We start from the raw sequence: 22720 nt of genomic DNA, 5'->3' as shown, positions 1-22720 counted from the left end.
ATTAGGAAAGGGTGAGGTGTGAACGAGGCATGAGGCATGAACGCTTAGACGACGCCATATGGAGAATAGGAGATCTCAGGTGTTATATAAATTACCTTAAGGGGTCACGTCGTTAAAGACCGCTTAGAGGTAGGTGAACTCGGTGGAGGGGGCTTCACCCGTTATAGATAGTTATTGATATGACAGGACAAAGAGGAAATTTGGAAATAATTAATATTAATAACCAACGGAGGCATCTGCGCCTACATCAGTGTGCAAGAAGCTTGAACAGTTGTGCTAATGCTGCAGGCTGCAGCTAGGATTGGCTTTTCTTCGTCTTTTAAGTTTTTTTGGTTTAGCTTGTTTTTTCTGTTGTTTTAGTTTGTTTTCTTTTCTTAGTCTATTTTTTCTTTCCTGTTTTGTTGCTTGCTTTCTTCCTCGATGAAATTCTTTTAGTCTATAGCTTACTTTACCCAAAAAAAAAACACAAAACCTCCATATACAGACATAGCCCATCTCAACCTTTTTTTACCTAAAAATCTCCACCATTCAATGATCATTCCGATTTGACCCTCCTAAACTCGAAATTGCGAAAATCCCCCTAAACTTCATAAATTACGAAACTACCTTATTACCCTAATATAAAATCCAACCGCAAGGGAGCTTTGCCTAGTTCATCATCTTCTCCGTCGAAGTCTCGAGCATATAGGCTACAGCCGCGGTAGCGTTTTCCCCATTCATCCTCCATAATATCTATTTATTTTAGCTTCTTTGTTTTGTTGTATTTTAATTGATAATAATTAGGCATTTACATGTCTTTTTTTTTTTTTTTTTTATAATAAGTTGGCATTTACATGTTCTTGTTTCGTTTTTCATTCCCGAATCTGGACTAGTTACAGGATGGTCTCAGGCCTGACCGACCGAGACTGTTAGGTGCTTGGCCAGTTAATGTCAAGTGCGGAACCCCAACCTCTGGCCAAAACCCTTTTTATTAAGTCAACTTGTTTAACACCAAGTGCTTGGCCGGTTAAAATCTGCTAATCTCCTTTAGTTTCCATCGTTGCAACATATGTTATTCTCTGAATTTGTTTAATTTCCAGTTGTCTTTCTCCGTCCCTTTTCTTTTGGTTATGATTTCTGGTTATCGCTTTCTAATTTTCACTAGGACCAATTTAGTTCCTGTGGCCATGACTCGCTTCATTGTTGGAATTAGTTAACCTTTTTTTTTTTTTTTTTCTCTAAATTCGCTTCTTGCCAGAGTTTGCCAATTTACTTGACCCTTAGTATTTTTAATTGAATCAATCAGTATGATTTATCGTGAGATTGTTCTTCTCTTGCTAATTAGTCTAGCTGATTTTTGCCTGCCTCTTCATGATCAATATTCCTCAAATTGGTAGGTTCTTTTGCTATTTCCATTGTCCTTGATATTTGTTAAGTGCTATATGCTAGATGATATTCCTCGTTCTTGGTTGTTCTTGTTAATGAATAATTCAAACAACATTGTCTTCTCTTTAGACTACGTGAGTGCCATACTGTATTCATATTAACGATTTTGTGCTTTTTACATCATTGGGTAGGTCTGTTTATCCCACCGGGTAATTCCCACCCCCTGTTATCTAACTCCTTTTTTATATGATTTAGGCTGCATTTGGCATTCCTTATTTTAAGGAATTTTCTCCTTTTTTTTGCAGTTAAAATGCCCTGTAAACACTGGGTCTTTAACTGCAAAAAGGAGCTAAGTCCTTAAAATAAGGAATGCCAAATGCAGCCTTAGTAATTTTCATTGCATGTTGTTGTTTATGTCCCTCTTAGGTTATTAACTTTGTTGATTGATCTTTGTGTTGTGTTCATTGACTAATGCCTCTATGTGGTTCAATGCTCCTCATTAGTTTGTTTATACTTGGTGACTGTGCTTGCTGTGGGAATGCCCATGTGGGCCCCACTCATTTGGAAACGGGAGAGGGGTGTCTAACCCCTTCCCTTTCCCATTTGAGTCTTACCTGGACTGGTTGGACCATTGCTTTGGGTTTTTGAGTCACTATAAAACAAAATGATTTTGGATAATAACTCTTGGAGGTCTCATTACCTCCAATTCTTTCAAATGATGGGTGGTGACTCCAAGTCAGCCCAAGTGAGCTGTTTCTTGATGCCCACACATACTCAATGTATGTGCAAACTTTTAGAAGCCATAACGTTGTGCTTAGATGTCCAACTGGGGTGATTTTTTGACTTTGGGTAACTTTTTGAGATCTATGCATCATCCCAAGGGCCATAGGCACCTTGCCTCGTTAGGTTTGCAAAGATCCCCTTTTGGCCCCAAATAGCAAATTTCGATATCCTTTTACAAATCTATATCAGATGGTGAAGTAGGGAGTCAAGGTAGGGAATTAGCTAGCGTGTGGGGTGGAATATGTGTAAACATAGAGTCATATCAAAGATGTTAAAATTCAGCCATGATTAATTCTTTAGGATATTCCCCAAAAACAATGGAAAAATCGAAAAGGAAGAAAAAAATGGAGAAAAGAAGATCAAATAACGAAGTAGAGGGTCAGAAGGTTTTAAAGAGGAAGGGCCAAAGCTAGGCCCAAGCCCATTTCAGTTTGGAACACATAGCAACCTAGGAGCCTAACTTAGGCCAAGGCCAAATAGGCTTAGGCCCAGCCCATTTCCAATCCAAGCCCAATTTGGCCTTGGCCATATAGACCAAGCTTGGGCACAAACTCAAGCTATAGTCCAAGCCCAATTTGGCATAGACCATTATAGGCCTAGCACGGGCCCAAACTCAAACTCAAGTAATTGCAATTCAACTAAGGTCATGTTGGCCTTGTGTAACCTAAGTCCAAGTCCATTTCAGCTTGGAGCCAAGTTCAAACCTAGGCCAAGGCCCACACCCATTATAGCTCAAAACCAATTATAGTTTGTTTTGGATGAACTTTGTGTCTTTGTTTTGGATGAACTTTGTGAACTAATTATAGTTTGTTTGCTTTTCTTCTGTTTTATTTGTTGTTTTGCTGCTTCTTTTTATGTGCTTTTAGATTTGATATATTTTTCGTTCTATAACTGAAGAGGATCATCTGATGAGAAAAAAACTGCAACAATATGATGCTTCATGATTTGTTGTATTTAAGTCTCTGATGATCTCATCTTCATTCCATATAATGATTGTTGTTTTAATGAATATACTACACTCTCAGTTCTTTTCTTTGATATCTGAAAGGAATAGATCCTGGGGAGGATCTGATGAATGAACTTTTTTGACTGACCAACCATTATCAACCTGATTTCCTTTAGTCTATAATAAACCATATTGTTTCTTCAAAAAAAAAACAGTTTCTGTTTTTCTTTCTAAATAAGCGTGTTCATTTATATGATAATTCTGATATTGATTTGTTTCTCAAATTACAACTGTCCTCTCTTTCTTTTGGCTGTTTTATTTCCAGAGAATTTGTCTTGATGTATGCTCTTCGGAAAAATTTCTACTGAATTTACTTAGCTATTCTCATCAACGATCAATAAATGCTCTTTAGTGATGATTTTAATTTTGAAATCAGAAAAAAAGTCTTAATTTGTTTATTGGTTCCTTGATTAATGTACTTCTAATTAGAATTGGGAATATAATTCTGTAGGCCCTTCTGTAATTTTGTCTTTTGTTTTTATAAATTGTTTCATTTATATTTGATTCTCCTTACATTATGTTATTGTTATTATTAATTTGCATAATATTTTTTATTTTCTTTTTTGATATATTTTTAGTTCTAAAAGTGAGGAGGATCATCTGATGAGAAAACTGCAACAATATGATACTTAATGATTCGTTGTATTTAAGTCTCTGATGATTCATATCTTGAAACCCCTTAGAGTTCTCTTTTGTTTAACTTAATTTACTCTCTAATTTATTCCTTTGATTTCTGAAGGTGATGATGAGCAATCTTTTAGCTGACTTGTGGCTCCTTACCAACTTTTTCTTACACCCATCTTTAAAAATTAACGAAGTTTCCTTTCTATTTTTTTTTTCTATTTTGTTTTTCTTTTAGTTGTTTCATTTCTGTTGCAATTTTAAGCTCTTCTTATTCTGATTTTTTTTTTTCTAGATTTTTTTAATCCCATTTCTTTGGGCCAATTGATTTCTAGAAAAGGTTCCTTGGTTTTTTCAGTGAAAAATGTGTGGAATTTATTTATCAAATCTGCTATGTTATTTATTATTCTTTATTAGCCAATAAATTTTTTTAGCGATTTTTTTGATTCTGCAATCAGAATAGAATCTTAATGTGTATTTGGTGCATTATTTGTTTCTATATCTGAGTACAAATGAGAAATGGGTACATAATGTTGTGGACAACCCTTTAGTTCCTTTGTCTTGTGCTTTTTACAATATTGTTTTTTCGTTTTCTCAAATTGTTTCGTTTTGTTTAATTTTTCTCAACTTGTCTTACTAATCTGGTATTTGTTATGGTCCATTTGGTTTGCAGTTTGAATCGGTATCAGAATCGGAATGGTCTATTCCCTCAGCCTGTTTGTTTAAAATGGGAATTGGAATCAGCTGGAATAGATTTTCATTTCCAAGGGAGGGGGAGGGAATGGCCATTCCCTCAAATGGGCTATGCCATTCCACCAAGAATGTGTTTGAGATTTCGATTCTGCCCAAACAAATGGTTGGAATTGGAACAGACCATTCTGATTTTGATTCCAGACCCTTGCTCCCATGAATCAATTGAACCCTTGTTCTTTTTCTTTGATTAATTGAAAAAGTAACTATTTCTGTGGGTGGAGATGATGAGTAATCTTTTTGGTCCATGTTTCTGATTTAACCGTGACCGACAAACCATTACCAACCTCTGATCTGCCTTGTACCTACAGAAAAATATGCTACCTTCTATTAAAAACTGAATTCTATTTTTTCACTTGTCCCTGTATTTGTTGTTCTTTAATTCATTTTTTTGCTTTGTTCCTGAATAAAGGATCTGATCTATGGGTGGAGATGATGAGTAATGTTTTTGGTCTGTGTTTCTGAATCGAAACATGCTATATTCTATTAAAAAACTGATTTTTATGTTTGGTATGTTGCAATTACCACGATTCTGATTCTCTTTTTTTAATGAAATTTCCTAATTCTCATTGCTTTATGATCGATTTTAGAAACTTTGTTCTCTTATTTTTGCTTTTTCTTTCAATTTCCCTGTAAACACCTAAATTGGGGGTGTTGGGTTAAGGGTGGAGATGATGAGTAATCTCTTTGGTCTGTGTTTCTGAATTAACTGTGACGGACAAACCATTGACAACCTTTGATCTCCTACAGATCTGAAGCCAAATGTGCCATCTTCTATAAAAATTGATTCTATTTTTTTTTTTTTTTGTTTCAATACCATGATTCTGAATCTCCGATTTCATTTTTTTATGAAATTTCCTAATTTTCATTTCTTTATACCTTTTGATTTTAGATGATTTGTTTTGACATTTTGGTTTTTTCTCAATTTCATGGTAAATACACGGTTTGTGTTGTTGGGGTGGATGTCCTGTAAGTTTTGGGCAGGGGAGTTGGGGCTTGCTTTGATTGACCTTGATTATTTCTAATGCCACTGTTGGTCTTGTGTTGCCATAGAAATTTTCCATATAAACCATGAATGAGATGTTTTTTTAACAATTTGAATCCATCTTCTCTAGCTAGGTCCATTGCCAATGTTTGCCCTGGCTATCTGGGGTCCTGAAAGGGGTCGGCAAGTTCTTGACTGGACATTTATTTTTTGTTTTTGATGATCAGTGAGGTCATTGGGTACTTTTGGGCTCACAGATGAGGCTAATTCCTGATTCTTGGTTTGTTCTTTGATTGAACATGGGTGCCCCTTCCTATTGCTGAACAAAAGTGGCATTAAATGTAGAGTCATAAAAAAGCATCAAATGTGGATTTATTTTTCTTAATTCCTCATTTGTTTGTATATTTATGAGAGTACCTTCATTTGCTTTATTCTAATGCATGTGTAGCAATTCTTTAAGAACCAATGCCTAGGACTTGGATTGACTATTAATTAAAACTTCAACATTTGGTCTGGTGTTGCCATAGTTATGTGCCATGCAAATCATGAATGAGATGTTTTTAAACAAATTGAATGCATCTTCCCTAGCTAGGTCCATTGCCAATGTTTGCCCTGGCTATCTGGGGTCTTGAAAGGGGTCGGCAAGTTCTTGATTGGACATTTTTTTTTTTTTTTTGATGATCACTGAGGTCATTGGGTACGTTTGGGCTCACATATGATGCCTTCTGTTACTAAATAAGTATCAAATATGGATTGCTGAACAAAAGTGGTATTAAATGTAGATAGTCATAAAAAAGCATCAAATGTGGATTTTTTTTCATAATTTCTAATTTGTTTGTATATTTATGAGAGTGCCTTCATTTGCTTTATTCAAGTGCATGTGTAGCAATTCTTTAAGAAGAACCAATGCCTAGGACTTGGATTGACTATTAATTAAAACTTCAACATTTGGCCTGGTGTTGCTAATAGTTATCTGCCATACAAATCATGAATGAGATGTTTTTAAACAAGTTGAATGCATCTTCCCTAGCTAGGTCCATTGCCAATGTTAGGTGCCCCTCCCTATGTTTAGGATGCCTTCTGTTACTAAATAAGTATCAAATATGGATTGCTGAACAAAAGTGGTATTAAATGTAGATGCTTGTAAAAAGCATTGAATTTGGATTTATTTTTCTTAATTTCTAATTTGTTCATATATTTATGAGAAGAACCAATGCCTAGGAATTGGATTGACTATTAATTAAAACTTCAACATTTTATTCTTTTTCAGTACTCTACAAAAAGCTTATCTTTTGCTTTGTTGTGCTTGTAGTAAATCATTTAAAGCCTGTCGAAGCCATGGCAGTTGCATTCTACAACCTTAACGCGGAGTCTGGCATAAAGAAACTTGATGAGTATCTCCTGACTAGGAGTTACATTACTGGGTATATCATTTTGCTTTAAAATTTCCTTGTTTCTTGGTTTTCTTGGGTTTCATCATTTAATATCATGTTTCCCCCTCTTAATCTCAGGTACCAGGCTTCAAAAGATGATATTACTGTCTATTCTGCTCTTTCAAAAGCTCCTTTGACTGAATATGTGAATGTTTGTAGGTGGTACCACCACATTGATGCTCTTTTAAGACTTTCGTAAGTCTAACTACAACACAATCCTTGTCATATTTTCGTTTGCCATTTCTCCGTAGTTTTTAAAATTCTTAAGTTTGACTACAGTGGTGTTTCTGGAGAAGGCCAGGGAGTTAAAGTGGAAGGATCAGCTTCCATTACAGAGGAGCCCATTGCAACTCCTCCGGTGGCTGACACAAAGGTGAGCTTAGAACTTTTCTGTATTTGTTCATTGTTTATACATGTGAACTTACTCAAAATTTCATTTTTCCTTTTTGCTGGATCCAATTACTTGTTTATTTATAATCTATAGTAATGTTGGATGGTGTTGTTGCCATAAAACTTGTTAAGTTATTAGTGTTAGCCTTGATTTCTAACAGTAACAGTTAAGGAAATATGAGCATTTAGTGTTTTTAAGAGTTTCTTATCCTTGTTACATTCAGAAGTGTGAAATATGGAATTCTTTGTTCTGTTAGTTAATTTCCTTTTCTAGTTTCAAGATATAGTATAAGTTCTACCAAAAAAATTATATACTCATGCATTAATAGGAAATTTGAGTTTCAGGCATCAGCTGCTGAGGATGATGATGATGATGTTGACTTATTTGGTGAAGAGACTGAGGAAGAAAAGAAAGCTGCTGAAGAACGTGCTGCATCCATGAAAGCATCAGGCAAAAAGAAAGAGTGTGAGTTTCTGCTTTCTTTTACATAAAAGATTTGTGATATTTTGTCATGTGTCGTATGTAAATAACTAAGATTCTTTTCTTTTTTTTTTTCCTGAAAGTTCCTAAGTTGTGTTAAATATCGAATATTCATCTTTTGATTAAATCACAATCTTTGATGCTCTTGTTGTTGAAAATTTGCAATCTAGAAGAACAAATCAATTATTGTAGTTTTGTTTTATTTATTCTCTCTGCATTGAGCCTTGTTACTATTTCTCTTTTTTTATTCTTTAGCCGGAAAATCCTCTGTTTTGTTGGATGTGAAGCCCTGGGACGATGAGACAGACATGAAAAAGCTTGAAGAAGCAGTGAGAAGTGTTCAGATGGAAGGCTTGGTTTGGGGAGCCTGTAAGTGCCCACCTCAATCTTTTTGACGTTTACCATTCAGTGATTAACGCATCAAACCAAGTTAGAGAAAAGTTAAAATATGTTTGGATGTTCAATTAACTTGTATCCTGGTAATTTCAGCTAAACTTGTACCTGTTGGATATGGTATAAAGAAAATGCAAATCATGTTGACAATTGTGGATGATTTGGTATCCATCGATAACCTTATTGAGGATTACCTGACTGCTGAACCAGCAAACGAGTACATTCAGAGCTGTGACATTGTAGCATTCAACAAGATATGTAAGTTGAACTTCTAATCCTAGTATATCGCCGTTACGATAGCAAGATGCTTCTAAGACAACATTGTTTTACGACCATTGGGGAGCGAATATCCTTCTTTCATTTGTTTTTCTTGCTGGGCAATGATATTGATCAATGTTTTTGTGTATTCTTTGTTTTGCAGAGGGCGCTGGGCTTTCCCAGTGTGGGGAATATTTGATGGCAGCTATAGCTTCAGCGGAAATGCATCTTCTAGGAGATGTCTTTTTTCTAAGAAGTTATTTTTCGTTAAATTTCCTGTAAGACCTCTGAGTGAAACTAGTTTTACATAATGAATTATCAAGTAAACCAATCTTTTCTTCTTTTAGGGCTGTAATCAGCACGCCATCCTTCCATTTGTTTGAGAATTAGTTTCTCCGAGAAATCGGGGTGGTCATGGCCTCATGGGCCTGGCCGGACTCGGGCTGTGTTTAGCACCAATGCAAGTCTAGTCTTTTGCCCTACATTGCTATTCTCTCCCTCACCTTCTAATCTATATCTATATAATTTTTTTTTGAATTTTAAATTTTAAAATTATTTAAATATTATAACAAAATTATGTAATAACTTTAAAATATTTATTAAAAACATAAAAAAATAACTATAGTATCTATACTATATTTTTCCAAACCCCCTTTATTGTTATCTCCTTAATTCCTTTGTTTTTCTCTTTTCTCCGTTCTTCTCCCTTCCCAGCCTTTCCATGTACGTGACAGCTCACGCCAACTCCCTCTCTTATGTTCCCAATCACTTAGCCAATCCCTCCCAAATTTTGTCCTAAACTATCTCTCCCACCAAGGATTTTCTACAAAACACCTCTTAATCTTACATTTCCAATAGACTATTTAAAAACTAGAAAATGTGGTTAAATTAATTGTTGATTTTTTTTGATATTTTCAATAATTACTAATATTATTGAATATTATTTAGTAACTATTAACACCTAAACTATGCTTTTCCGTAGTTTTGGTAAATTGGAAAATTTAATTATTAAAAAATACTTGATGAAAATTACTGATTTAGTAATTTAATTTAAAAAATTGGGATGTAATTGAAATCAATAATTACTAAAAAATGAATGATTAATTAAAATATTAATAAATACAACTTTAATAATAAAATTTTATTAGTAAATTTAATTGGAAAATTTACTTCAATAAATATAACACTTTTTTTTGACATTTTTAGTAATTTTGATATTATCAGTAATTTTTTTAGAAATAATTAGTTATTGATATTTTCAGAAAATTTGGTCAATTTATTAATATTTAATGATACTATCAGTAGTTTGTTTGTGGAAAATTAATTTCAATAAATATAATTTTATTTTTACATTTCCAGTAATTTTGATATTTACTATACTTTTTGAGCAATAATTAGTGATCTTGGTAATTTAATTACTAAAATCATGTATTTTGGTAGGTCAATTTTGTGAAAGTTAAATTATAAAACTTTCAATTATTTAGATACATAATTGGGAAATTTTAATAGTTTTCATAATTATTGCATACTACATTTGTAATTGCCATAATTATTGGAACTATATTTATGGGCTTAGGGGAATGGGTGGGTTCGGGGTAGGGATCACACTCCCTGTCCCCAACCTTGAGTTTTAAATTGTTCTCCATCTCTGACCTTGATCTCTAAGGCTATGTTTGGTTTGAAGGAAAATATAGAGAAACCTTTACAAACCTTGTATTGGTTTCCCTTTCTTTCCTTTCTTTTTCCTACCTCTTCCTTCAAACCAAACATAGCCTAATGGAAATGGGTTCCTCATAGGGGACCTTAATCCCCAAACTTTTTATTTAAAAGATTGTTTTCATAAAGGTATTTATCTAAAATAAAGAAAAAATTAAAGTGTAAATAATAATTTATATATAGATATATAACACATAATATTAATATTATATATTTAATGTAATATATGCACATTTAATAGGGAGAATTCTTGAACAATATTTCAACTTTCAAATTGTGTTTAATAGGTCTCTATTATTGGTTAACATTGTCACATGACATCAGGTGTGCATTAAATACTTTCAAAATGGCAAAATTACCCTTTACAATATTTTTTGACCATTTTACTCATTTTGTAGAGAGGAAGAAGGGTAATGAAACTCAACACTGATCAACTATTGAAGCTCCCGCTCCCCTTTTTAAGCTCCCTCGTTCAATTTTTATTGGACAATGAACTGTTTGGTTTCATAACCCTTCTTCCCCTTGATGTCATGTGATGGTGTTCTTATTAATCCCATCCCCACTCTATCCTCGTTAAGCTAGTCTCCATCCCCACCCACCTGGTCGAGGAGGTTGGGTATTCGACAGGGATGGGGAAAATTGCCATCCCTACACCTAGGTTGTGCAGTGTCAGAGTATTTAATAACATCTTTTTCTTGTGCATTTCTCAATGTTGCTAGTATTTAATAATATTTGGATTATTAATAATTTTAGATATTTAGAAAATTTAGAACTAAATTTTATAATGAAAATATAAATTATAAATTTACGAATTATCAATTTAATAACTAAATAAAATTTTAAATATTGTTTAAATAATACAAATTTAAAAAAATTAAATATTTTAATAAGTAAATATTTTAAATAACAAAATATTACATTAGCTAAATAATTGTATGACAAAATATTTATTATTATGAAATAACTTTAAAATTATAAAAACTTAAATGACAAAAAAGTTAAGTATATTAAATATAACAAATTTATTAACTAATTCATATTTAAATATTATTTAAATAATAAATACATTTAATAACAAAATTATGTAATAAATTAAAAAATTTTTAAGAATAAAAATGATTATAAAAATTTAATAATATTTGATAATAAAAATAAAAGGTATAAGTAATTTAAAAAATTTAATTATTATTGAAATAATGAAAAAATTAAATAATTCAGTGGTATTAAGGTTTCCAAATAGCAAAAATATGTAATAATTTTCAAAAAAAATATTTTTAATATATATTAAAAATTAAAATAATGATTACAGTTATTATTATACTAATAATAAAATCATACTTTCACTTGTATCAATTAATAATCATAGAGAATAATTTTCAGAAAAACTAATATTTATTGATAGTAGTTTTGAAATCATTATCTATATCTATCTATCTATATATCTATATATATACTAACACACACACACACACAACACAATATGTATATATACATACACTAAAATTTATATTTATTCTATTTTCAGTAATTATTTATTGTATTTTTGTGAAGAATATATTTTAAGTAATTATGTATAAATATATTTTTTGTTTTGTTTGTTAATATTGAATTTTCAATATTTATTAGAGATTAAATTTTTGAAATTTAATTTATTGTAATTATTGGATTTATTGAATTTTTGTTATAAATTTGTTTTCAGAAATTATGTATTTTGACTAATAAATTTCAATAACTGTTAGAGATTAAAATATTGTTATTTATTAGTCAACTAAAGGGTGCTCAATTGGTTCCATGGTTCATTCCAGCATAGATGCGAATTTAATTCCCACAATCAGACTTTGGGCAAATACCAAAAGAAAAACATCGACTTGGGTGAGGTGTTTTAGTGTGGTGCATATCACTAAATACAAAAAAAAAAAAGTATTGTCATTTATTAGAGATTAGACTATTAATTTAGTTAAAATTAATTATGATTAATTTTTATTGTAAAAATTATTAAAACACGTATATTAAACATAAATAATTATTAATTATTTTAAAAATTCAAATATAAAAAATTATCTATTCATGTATTTTTATTGTTTCACTTTTGCTTAACAAAAACCCGCATATGAGCCCCCGCTAAGAAATGAGTAGTAAAATTACAAATGCTTAGATGGATGTAGATGGATGAATGTTAAAGAAATTAAGTGAGAATGTAGATTGAGATGCTTTTGGTAATTTGTGTTCATGGGTTCCATCATAGAACATGGGGCCCACAGAAGTCAAAAAAGTGTGCACTGGAAACATCTCCCGTACTTTATTTTAAAATTTCAAAAATTGATTCAGGACGTCTCTAGGTTGCATTACCCTTCAAAAGTAATCACATTCTAACTCCTAACATTAGTGGATTTAAAAACTAATAAATACACAACATATGTAAAACTTTGAACCTTGCTAACAAATAATGAAATAATAACATTACCAATTAGATGGTCCTAACAATTTACGACTTGGCAGGAAGGACAGAAGTCTAAACCAATAGAATTTAAGATATGCTTGACCCGCTGCCTCAGGCAATCTTTTATAAAATTAACATAGTTGCAATTTTTTGTCAAACTCATGCCTGATATCTTTAGGGTAAATGGTAAATTGCATATTAGTATCTTGTACTTTGGGGTTAGTCTCATTTTTGTAATGGAACTTTAAAACGTGCCATTGCAGTATTTGAGCTTTCAAAGACTGCTATTTTAGGCCAAAACCATTAACCAACGTTAGATGTCATGTGAAATGACAAAAATATCCTTTAAGTTTTTAAAATGACAGTTCCAAATGTCATGCAAAATTTTCAGCAAGATACAATTCTTCCGGTCATTGACACACCAAACTCGCCTGAAATCTTGTCTTTTCTTTTCCTTTTTTTCTTTTGTCTTGAAAGAAAAGAAAACAATGAAGTTACGATAGGAAGAACTGAGATAAAGTAGTGTGTTTCTTTTAAGAGGTTCCTCTACATTTGTCCTACATTCAAAACCATCAAGGATTTTCTTAGGTCACTACTAGTTGGAATTACTCAAAACTTGATTTTTCACTGAACAAACAGTGATGTAACGGTGGGTTTTTCCTTGTTCAGTTACAGTAATTGAGACTAGGGGTGGATTCGAGGCGAGCCGAGATACTTGGCTATTCAAATTCGGCTTGAGCTCGATTCGAACTAGAGGCTTAAGCTCGAGCTTAGCTCGGTTCAAAAGCTTGCAAGTCCGCTATCTAGCTCGAGTACTCTACTTCTTTAATAAAGGGATTGTAGTTGATAAGGGCAACTTTTGGGTCTTATTATCAATAAAAATATTTTTTTAACATCTAGAATATGGTAACTTTTTTTAAAAATATCAAAAAAGGGTAGAAACACTGTTCATCTCCTTCCTCCTTAAGACCACCAAACAAATCTCCCCACCTTTGGTCTCTATCTTTCTCTTTGCCCTCCTCCTCCTCCTTCTTTTTTCTTCTTCTCTGCATCTAAATTTGGAGCAGAGTTGCTATGAGTTCTTCTTTTGAAGGGCATCCGTGTGTGGCTTCCGGTTCCACACTCCCCATCGGCTCAGCTGCTTCAGGCTCAAGCTTCAGGAATGATTCCAAGCTAGAGATCCGCTCTTTTAGTTCGACTTCACTACTGGTGTGTTGATTGTAGAATATTTCCTCTTTGAAAGGAAAGGATGTGGATGTGGTAGTATCTAATTGTCCTCTTGTGGCCAGAAAACTCTTTTGGGCTGAGTCGGGGATGAAGCAGCATCATCTCTTGGCTGGTGGTGGTTGTGGTGATGGACATAGCAACCTCTTCGGCGGTGTTATAAGAAGATGAATAGTGATTGGAAGAGGAAAAAGATGAACAGTGTTTTTGCAGTTATTTGATATATTTTTAAAAAAGTTAACCTATTTTAGAAATTATATTAAAAAGATTATTTTTATTGATATTAGGGCCCAAAAGTTTCCCTTATCATCTATATCCCCCTTTAATAAATATGGCATTGAGGAGCTTCTTTACCTCCTCATCAATGGTCCACTGCTTTAGGGTGAAGTTCCTTTTCCTTTACTTTACAGTTTTAACCAAAGGACTTACGTTAAGCTTGAGTTATAACAAAGGAGTCTATGTCGGGCAAGTCTGTAGCCGATTAGGCAAAAATATCACTACTAGAACATAAAAAACTTACTAATTTAGTGCATAGAGGCTCCTCGAGGCGTGACCTAATCTATACCATCTTCTCAGGCTTAGTATTTGAGACCTGCACCAAGACAACGTCTTCCACTAGGTGACCTCAACCTTTGCTAAGCTCTGGGAGATGTTCTAGGTCAACTACCAATGACCGTTTGCCTTTGCCCATTAAGGCCACTGCGTGACATTTCAAGGACTCTAACTACTCCTTTGCACTACCCCAATTCCTTGCTCGGTGGGGAACTTCATGGCCAAGTGGTATGTGGATACCACAACTTGGAGTGTGTGTAGGATGGGGTGGCCAAGAATCTATCATGATTAAAAGAGGTTCTGTTTGGCACGGTCCCCATTGTAATTGACATGTTGATTCTTTCGAGAGGGTAGATGATGCCCCCGCTGAAATTGACCAATGGTACGTTGGTAGGGATGAGGTTTTTCTATCCAACTTCATCTTTTCAAAAGCTTTAACGAAGAGAATGTCTATCAATCTTCTACTGTTGACTAGAGTGTGCTTCCTCTCATAATTATGGATGATCAGCTTCACCACTAGAGCATCATCGTGCGGGTAATGGACCCCTCATGTATCATATTCAGTGAAGTCAATCACCTCTTCAGTCCTCAACCTCTTCAGAGGGTTGTCTTCTTCATTGTTGAAGTCATGCATTGCTGCTCTTCCGATCGATGATTTGCACCCTACCACTATTGACCCCGGCGAGTGGTTGTTCAATCTACTGGAGCTGGTACTTTGATGGGTTCCTTGGTGGCTCAGCAGCTTGGTCCTCCTTCTTGTTGATTTTCTTCAAATATCCTCACTGGATCAACTCCCCGATCTCACACTTGAGGTTCTGACAGTTCTTTATGTCTTGCCCTTTCTACTTATGAAAGTTAAAGTACCAATGTTGGTTCTTGTTCATTGGATTTCCCTTTAAGTGAGGTGGCCACTTCAGGTAGTCAATCGACTTAATCTCCACTAGAATCTCCTCATCCTTGCGTTAACGAGGTGTAATTCTTGTACTTCATAGGGGGAGTCCTACAATGTCTCGAAGATGACCTAGAGCGTTGGGGAGACAACCTAGAATGATGGGCAAGAAGCCTAGAGCGCCTTGAGGACCTGTTGTCTCATTGGCTTCTCTTGTTGCTACTTTCACCTCGGTCATCATTGCATTCCTTCCTCTTTCCCATTCTGGCTATCTCTTCCTATGCACGAAACGACTCCTCATTGTTCATGTACTTCTAGGCCTGCTTGGGAAATTTTCCCATGTCCTCCAAGGGATTCTTTGCCAATGAGAGCCTCAGGTGTGGGTCTCGACCACTAAAAATCGTCACGATCATCTGCATGGCAGGGTTGTGGTTCTGGATCTGCAAGGACTCTAGGTTGAACCTTCGTATGAACTCCCGGAGATCTTTGTTGAAGCACTGGTAGACCGTTGTGAGGTGCTCGACAGTCTTTGGACTATGTTAGCTTGTGGCGATGTGAGTGGTGAAAATGTTCACAAATTGGTCCTAGGTCATAATGGAACCTGGTGCCAAACCTAAATACCACATCCAAGCAACTTGGTAGAATGTGGTCAGGAAGGTGAGGCATAGGCTAGCATCATTTTTTCCATGCAGATAGCATCATTTCCTGAAAGCTATCCACATGGCCAACTGAGTCATTGGTTTCATCTTAGGTCTCTAGGTTCGAGACCTTGAAGTCCTTGGGCCAAGGCTTGACAAGGATCTCAACTGATAGGGGTGATGCTTGAGTGAACTAGAGCGTGCTCAAGGTGTTTGACCAACTGACTTCTCAGTCTTTAGACGGGCTCGCGTCTAGGGCGCCTCCTTCGCCTGTCCCACTTAGACCCTGATAACAAAGCCGAGTTGTCCAACTTAACGGAGGAGTGTTGCTCTGTTGCCCTCCTCGTCAAGGGCATAAGTAGCGTCCTGCACTTCGGAAGTACGGGTCCTAGTAAGGTCCTCCGTCACGTCGTGAGGTTGACATTATTCCTCCAGCAAAGTGACTGGCCATGATGAATTCATGTTCTAGTTTTGGTCCTAGTTCTAGAGTAGTGGTTGTACCTATAATGGTACTCAAGGATGATTGACTTGAGAGCTACGAATCGATGCTCCTAGGACTGCATGCGCAGAGCCATGCTTCACATGTAATGCATCAGCTTCTAGAACTATTGATGATCCATGTCGACAAGAACCATTGAAGGCTCAGCTGTTTATAATTTCCCTTATCAGAGGTTTTGTCGAGTTAGTTTCCTTATTCTTGGGTGAAGACATTATGAAGACTATGTAGTGAGAAGTAGAGTACCTAGGGTGGTTAACCTTGAGAAGGCACTCCAATGCTTAAGTTAGTTGAGTTGATTAAGGTTGCTGAGAGCAAAGAAAGAGAGTGAGTGCAAGTTTTGCACGAGATTGCATACATTGTGAAGGTTTGTAGGTTCCTTTATATAGACATCGGGGCTTAAGTGGCATGTCCTAGATATCTAGGAACAATAAGCCTTATTAGCCTATTATCTTTGGTGCACGCCGTATCAACATTGTGATGGTCATCATTCGGTTCCTTCCAAAGCAGATGGAACCGGACTCATCACTACCAGGTGGGTGACGTATCACCATGTGCTTTGGAACCAATAGGTGAGGTGACTAGATGAGGTTGGATACGTCACGTAGGCCAATATGCTAGAGGTCGGTTAACCACACAGGTTGTCAGTGGCCTAGGTCGGGGAGACAGGTCGGTCGCTTGAGTCATCGACTTATGCCTTCAAGGTGGTGTAGTTCGGGTTGTCATTGAGCGACTTATAAGTCTCGCATTGGTCGAGGTCTGATTCATAGAGGCCAATTTAGGACAACCTAGTTAGATGAGGTTCAGCCACATGTGGTGCCAAGGTGTAATAAAATGGTTCAAACTTGCCACATGGCACAATATTATTGGATGGCCAATTCACCCCTCATCAGAAGTGATGTTATCGTGGTTGTTGGATTAGAAGGATCTCAACCGTTAAAGTTTTTTAAAAAGGAGGGGTTAAGGGGACGAGAGACCTATCATTTGTTGCTTTAGTTTTCATTCAAGTGCTTTCATATCACCTTGGTATGCTTTTTAGTGTATGTTTTTCGAAGTCTTTGTTGTCTTCGTATTTCCTTTAAACTCTCTAGTAAGTCCCTACATCCCTCATCATGTCTTCTGATTCTGATAGTGAAGCTTATGATCTTCCTTAGTGGTCCACCCCAACATTTCCTTTTCCACTTCCAAGGATGATTACATGGAGGAATCCAAGGATGAGGTAGAGGAGACTTCCTAACATACCATGAGTCAAATTGTGCCCAATTCCATCAAGACCATCAATAGAATTCACTCCATAGTTCATCTTCAAAGTGTTCCTCTTACCCTAAATATGTTTAGAATCTTGTACATTACAAGGAGCTACCCCTCGGGCAAGGGATGGTGGTACTTCAAGTCTTGAGATGGGAAAATTTTGAAGGGGTCTTTATCTTCTATGCACAACTTCAAGGGAAAATACTTCTATTTGTCTTGTCCTAGGGTTTGGTCCTTCAAGATGAGGTGGGGAAACCAAAACATCACCTTTGAGAAGCTCTAGTTGTACAACACCGAAGAGGAGAAGGGGTTACTAACCCGTATTAGGTATGGAGGGAGTGTCTAAGTAGATGGCTGGCCTCGATTCAGCTAATATGGGTGGATACATGTTCTTGCTTAACTTATTTTGATTTATGCATGAATTGTACTAACTTTGAGTTTCTTGCTTTTATAGACATGGATGTATCTATTAGGAAGAAGGTGGCACTAGAGACCAAGAACGCCGATGTTGAGGCAACAATGAGGGTGACTACGGACAAGGCTAGTAAGAAAAAGGGTAAGGTTTGCAAAGGCAAGGTGGTAGCTATTGACACCACAAAGAAAAACAATGCCGAGAAAGATGCCACTTCGAAGAAGAAAAAAGCTAAGGTAGTTGTCATGGATAGAAAGAAGGCAGTAGTAGTCAACAAGAGGACTTTCGACACTATAGAAGGGGAAAATATTGCCTAAGAAGCAAGTTATTGGCCATGGTGAAGGCTCATTAATGACTACACCTCAGTTTACTCCCCAAGTGGTTCTCTTTGATACCCCCAATGGCTCAGCTGATAGTTGAGAGCATGAGCCCTTTGCCAACTATGTCAACTTTTGGACAAGTTAGTCAACGAAGTTGAGAGACTCCATCACTATGATTCTTTTAGGACAAGAGCTAACTTGTGGCAGTGTTCTGCCTAGAGACATGCAGTCTTTAGAGGCCAAACCCAACTCTCCCCTAATTGACTTGGTGTTAGGCAAGGGAGCTGATGTAGGGAGAAACTTTTTACATGTAATTTTTGTTGGTAGTCACCCCTTACAATCGGATCCAGCCCAAGAGCGAGCATATGAGTAGGCCGATGCCGAGGCAAGCCACCTATCAAAGGAGGATGGGCTACAAGAAGAGGTATAGTGAAGATGGAGGAATGCCACAATGCCCTTTCTTCTCCAAAGGTGGCAGAATCTAGGGTCCATAAAGTCGAGGCCTAGGTGTTCATTGCCAAAGGGATGCAAACAAATCAGATCGGATTTGATCAAGGTATATTCAAATCTGATTTGGTACATTATAGATCTGATTTGAAGTTCTGATCATATTTCATAAATATTGATTTAAATTCGAATATGATCAAGATGTCAAATACCCAAATTTGATCCAAGATTTCATTTTTAAAAATTAATAAATTATTAAAAGGAAAAGAAAATATAATAGTTTAAATAAAGTAAAACAAAAAATACATGTATTTTTTCAACTATTATATATATATATATATATATATCAGATAAGGAGATTATCCGAATTTGATCTTTCAAAGGCAAGTCTTTATTAGAGGGGTTCAATCTATGCCAGGGGTAGTTGCTAGCAATTATTCCAAACTTTGATGCCAACAAGCTTAACCCCTTCATGGACACTCGAGAGGAAGAACCGGGTGACAAGGTAGTCAAGGTGGTAGGCAAGAACACAGAAACCAAGGTCCGATCTATTAAAGGTGACAATAATCCAAGGAATACTAAAATATTAGTTAAATAATAGTAAAATATAATCAACTAATCTTTGAAATCAAAATCTTAAAGTTTCTAGAGTCAGGAGTGATCAATAGTCAACAACCCTTGAAGCTAGAGTCAAGACTTATGTCACTCAATAGTCATTCCCCTTGAGGCTATAGTCAATTATCTTTGATAGCTGATGCTAGTACCACTTGAATATTGCTTGGTATTTAACTATAGAAAATCAATAGTCAAGTATGTCTCACAGCCAAGACTGAGTATTGGCTAGTAGTTGACTATAGGAGGATGTAGTCAACTATCAATGAGAAGAGACTCCTTACGTAGTAGTCAACCACTAGCTCGTGTTAGTCCAGTACTTGGTGAAAATTTTGATTGTTTGAAGGCATAACAACTATTTCCTCTTTTGTTAAGCCTTCAACGTTATTGGGAGCTTTCTCTAAACATTTTCAAATATGGTTTAATCCTTTCCAATAGATCTATAATGGTCACTTGCTCTCTACCACTAGAAATCAGTGGTTTTAGATTGAAAACAAAAAAAGCTTAATCAATAGAAATTTGATAAGTGAAAAGAGAGCATATTGTGTGCAAAAGAGTTTTAGAAAGAAGAGATTTTTTAGCTTAATCAATTCTTAGTACTGAGAAAAGTTTGTTTCCCATTGAGGTTTCTTGAATCTCTTCAAGTGTTTGAGCCTATAGTATTATACATACTTTTGCATCTGATATAGATATATTTGCATTTGTTTTTATCAGCCTATCAAGAGGCATTTGTTTTGTGCTTTACATTGTTATTATCAAGTTGTGTCAATGTGTTCAAGTTTGAACACCACTTCTTTTCCCCACCTTTTCTTTCAAACCAAATACAACCTAAATGAGAGAGAGATCCATGCTAGGGATTTTAATAAACACAGACCAAAAAATAGAAGGGCATTTTGGGGGCAAATAATAAGAATGTTGTCAAGTCTAATGTATAAAATAAAATCTAAAAAACAAAATGTATTAGAGAACATCCTGATATTTAAAAAAAAATAGTGCTTTTAAGACATCGGAGGTTGAAACCAAACCAAAAGAACAAGGCCTAAATTAGAAACCCAATTCAGTGATTAGTTGTCCACTCATACTTGTCAGATTAAAAAGTTGAAAACATTGAGTAAAAGTGGATCAATTTATATTTGGATCTAACCTATATAGATGTATTTGCAGGATGAAAGGGTTAGATTTGGTCTAGCCATATTCAAATGGATTGGATATGCCTATTTATGAATCCACTCAAATTCAAATCTGGATCAGCTAAAGCAACAAGGCTTGGAGTCTAGAATTTCTATATCCATACTCAAATTTTGTTGGATGTCACAAATCTTCAAATAGGAGATGAGCAAAAAAATTAGAAATTATAGGATCAAAACTTATGCCATTGTAGGAAATTAGAATGGTTTTAATAGGTGATAAAATGATAGAAATAGATTAAGATGGTTTGGTCATGTGCATAGAAGACCATCAGGAGCACCCGCAAGAAGTGATTTGATACACAAGTTGAAGGGGCTAAAACGGCTAAGGGTTGATCTAAAAGGACATAGGTAGAAATAGTGATAATGGTTTAAAGGATATGGCATTAACCAGAACAGACCACAAAGCAAGATTCATGTAGCCAATGACATAGATAAGGCTTGGTTGATGATAATGATGATATTTCAAATACGAGACTACTTAACCTCGCCGCAAATGGTTAAGTATTTCAAGAAGCTGTATTGATGTTTGGAGAAGCTATATTAGGTCATTTGTATATGTAGAGTCGATGCAGTAAAATGATGTTTTGAGAACCAGGCCTAGGGCCTAGCTAAAGACACACTACCAGCTTTTACTACGATATTCCTAAGACACCGCTAATGTCTTTGTGGCTGGTCAAAGTTTGAGATAATTAGGATTACTTAAGAGGAAAACTTGTTTCTAACTTTCTAATTTGAATAAGTAGTTAGTTTGTTGGAATTTGGAGTTAAAGTAGGAAACTAATTAGATCTCCCTTATCCTAAGTTGGTTAGGATTGTTTCCTAATTTTTAGTTTTTCTAATCGGCTAGGAGAGTGTTTAAACGCCCAAAGGCCCCAAAACTGATGTTGCCAAATGTTGTAGTAAGGTCAAAAGTGTAATCCCTGAGGTTGATGAGGCTGAGGGTCCCACCTATCAATACAAAAAGATGTCAGAGGCCTTGGGGGTTTGGTCCCAAAGACAAGGACTCCAACAGTCAAGTTAGTCAAGATCTTAGAAAGCCCAAGTATAAATAGGAATACTGGAGTGTGTAAGAAGGGTACATGTGGTTAGGGATCCATACTTATAGTCGATGTCTCTTCCAAAGCGGAAAGGGAAGTTCCTCGTAACGACTCAACACATCGGGTGTCTTTAAGGCCAGGGTCATTAAGGTGATAACCGCATGGTCGAGTGTCACTTTGTCACAATGCACTAGAACATTCAATCTTGGTCGTAATGCCTAATTCGGCTCAATAAGTAATGTAACTTTGACTTAGGTTTTAGCCATCTTATGAGCCCAAGCCTAATGGTTTGAAATGAGAAATGCCCATTAAGTAATTGGTCTGACAAGCAGGGGTGGAGTCTGGATTTTTTCTTGCGAGGGAATCTAACAGATCCTAATTTTCATAATAAAAATGCTAATAATTAAAATAAAATATAATGTATGATTCTAAAATCCAAAATTCTAAAGTTAATATACCAGAAATTTTTCTTATATTTTCAAGATCTCCTTAGCTCCTAATTCAAAATTATATGTTTTTTTTTTCTTACTAGATTAGTTCAATAGTTCTAATTTAACTAAATTCTATTTTTTTATTATGTTTATACATTTATTTTCATTAGATATTTTTTGTTATGTTGATTTCAAGATATATTGAAAATAATAAAAGTGTTTCACTCATCAAAATGTTAAGTAGTTTTACATTTTTTATTGAGTGTTTTTCTATTGTCATTGACTACTTGATTAAAAAGAAAAAAAAAACATTTTTTGAGTGTTTCCTATTGTTTTGCAATTGTTTTTAATCTTTTATATGTTTTTCTTTTTTTTTAAATTGGTTTTCCTTGTTGTTTTCCTTGTTAATTACAAGGGGGCTGGGTGGCTAGGCCAAGGTGGGTGGGCTGGGCATTGGTCAAGTCTAGGCAGGTGGGCTAGGTAGTGGGTAGGGGGTGCAAGTGCAGTCATGTAAGTGCTTGCGTGCATTGGGTAGGTCGTGGCCTATGCATAGAGGAAAACTAATAAAAAATACCAATAAATAAAATAAAAATTATAAAA

General features: G+C 35.2%; 1 protein-coding gene and 2 non-coding genes across 4 annotated transcripts; all 3 read left to right on the top strand.

Moving 5' to 3' along the window:
- Positions 1-240: 240 nt before the first annotated feature.
- LOC148865941 (elongation factor 1-delta 1-like) lies at positions 241-8796 on the top strand. Of its 2 annotated transcripts, none has more exons than XM_088975612.1 (8): positions 241-700; positions 6823-6934; positions 7022-7138; positions 7223-7316; positions 7679-7799; positions 8070-8183; positions 8304-8465; positions 8629-8796. In XM_088975612.1, coding segments are annotated over exons 2-8 (696 nt in total). In that variant the 5' UTR covers positions 241-700; positions 6823-6848; the 3' UTR covers positions 8631-8796. The 2 variants fall into 2 exon arrangements, with proteins under 2 accessions (XP_088831738.1, XP_088831739.1); XM_088975613.1 differs by having other exon boundaries at positions 307-700; positions 7103-7138.
- On the top strand, positions 3047-3119 carry LOC148865943 (small nucleolar RNA Z199). The gene has a single exon (XR_016111734.1). It is a non-coding gene; the product is annotated as a small nucleolar RNA Z199 (small nucleolar RNA).
- On the top strand, positions 3748-3817 carry LOC148865942 (small nucleolar RNA Z199). Its single transcript, XR_016111736.1, has one exon. It is a non-coding gene; the product is annotated as a small nucleolar RNA Z199 (small nucleolar RNA).
- Positions 8797-22720: the final 13924 nt, after the last annotated feature.

Source organism: Nelumbo lutea, chromosome 3, assembly GCF_056320005.1.
Source record: "Nelumbo lutea isolate HS-2025 chromosome 3, American lotus-T2T, whole genome shotgun sequence".
Lineage (NCBI taxonomy): Eukaryota > Viridiplantae > Streptophyta > Magnoliopsida > Proteales > Nelumbonaceae > Nelumbo > Nelumbo lutea.
This window is presented reverse-complemented; position numbering and strand designations above follow the sequence as displayed.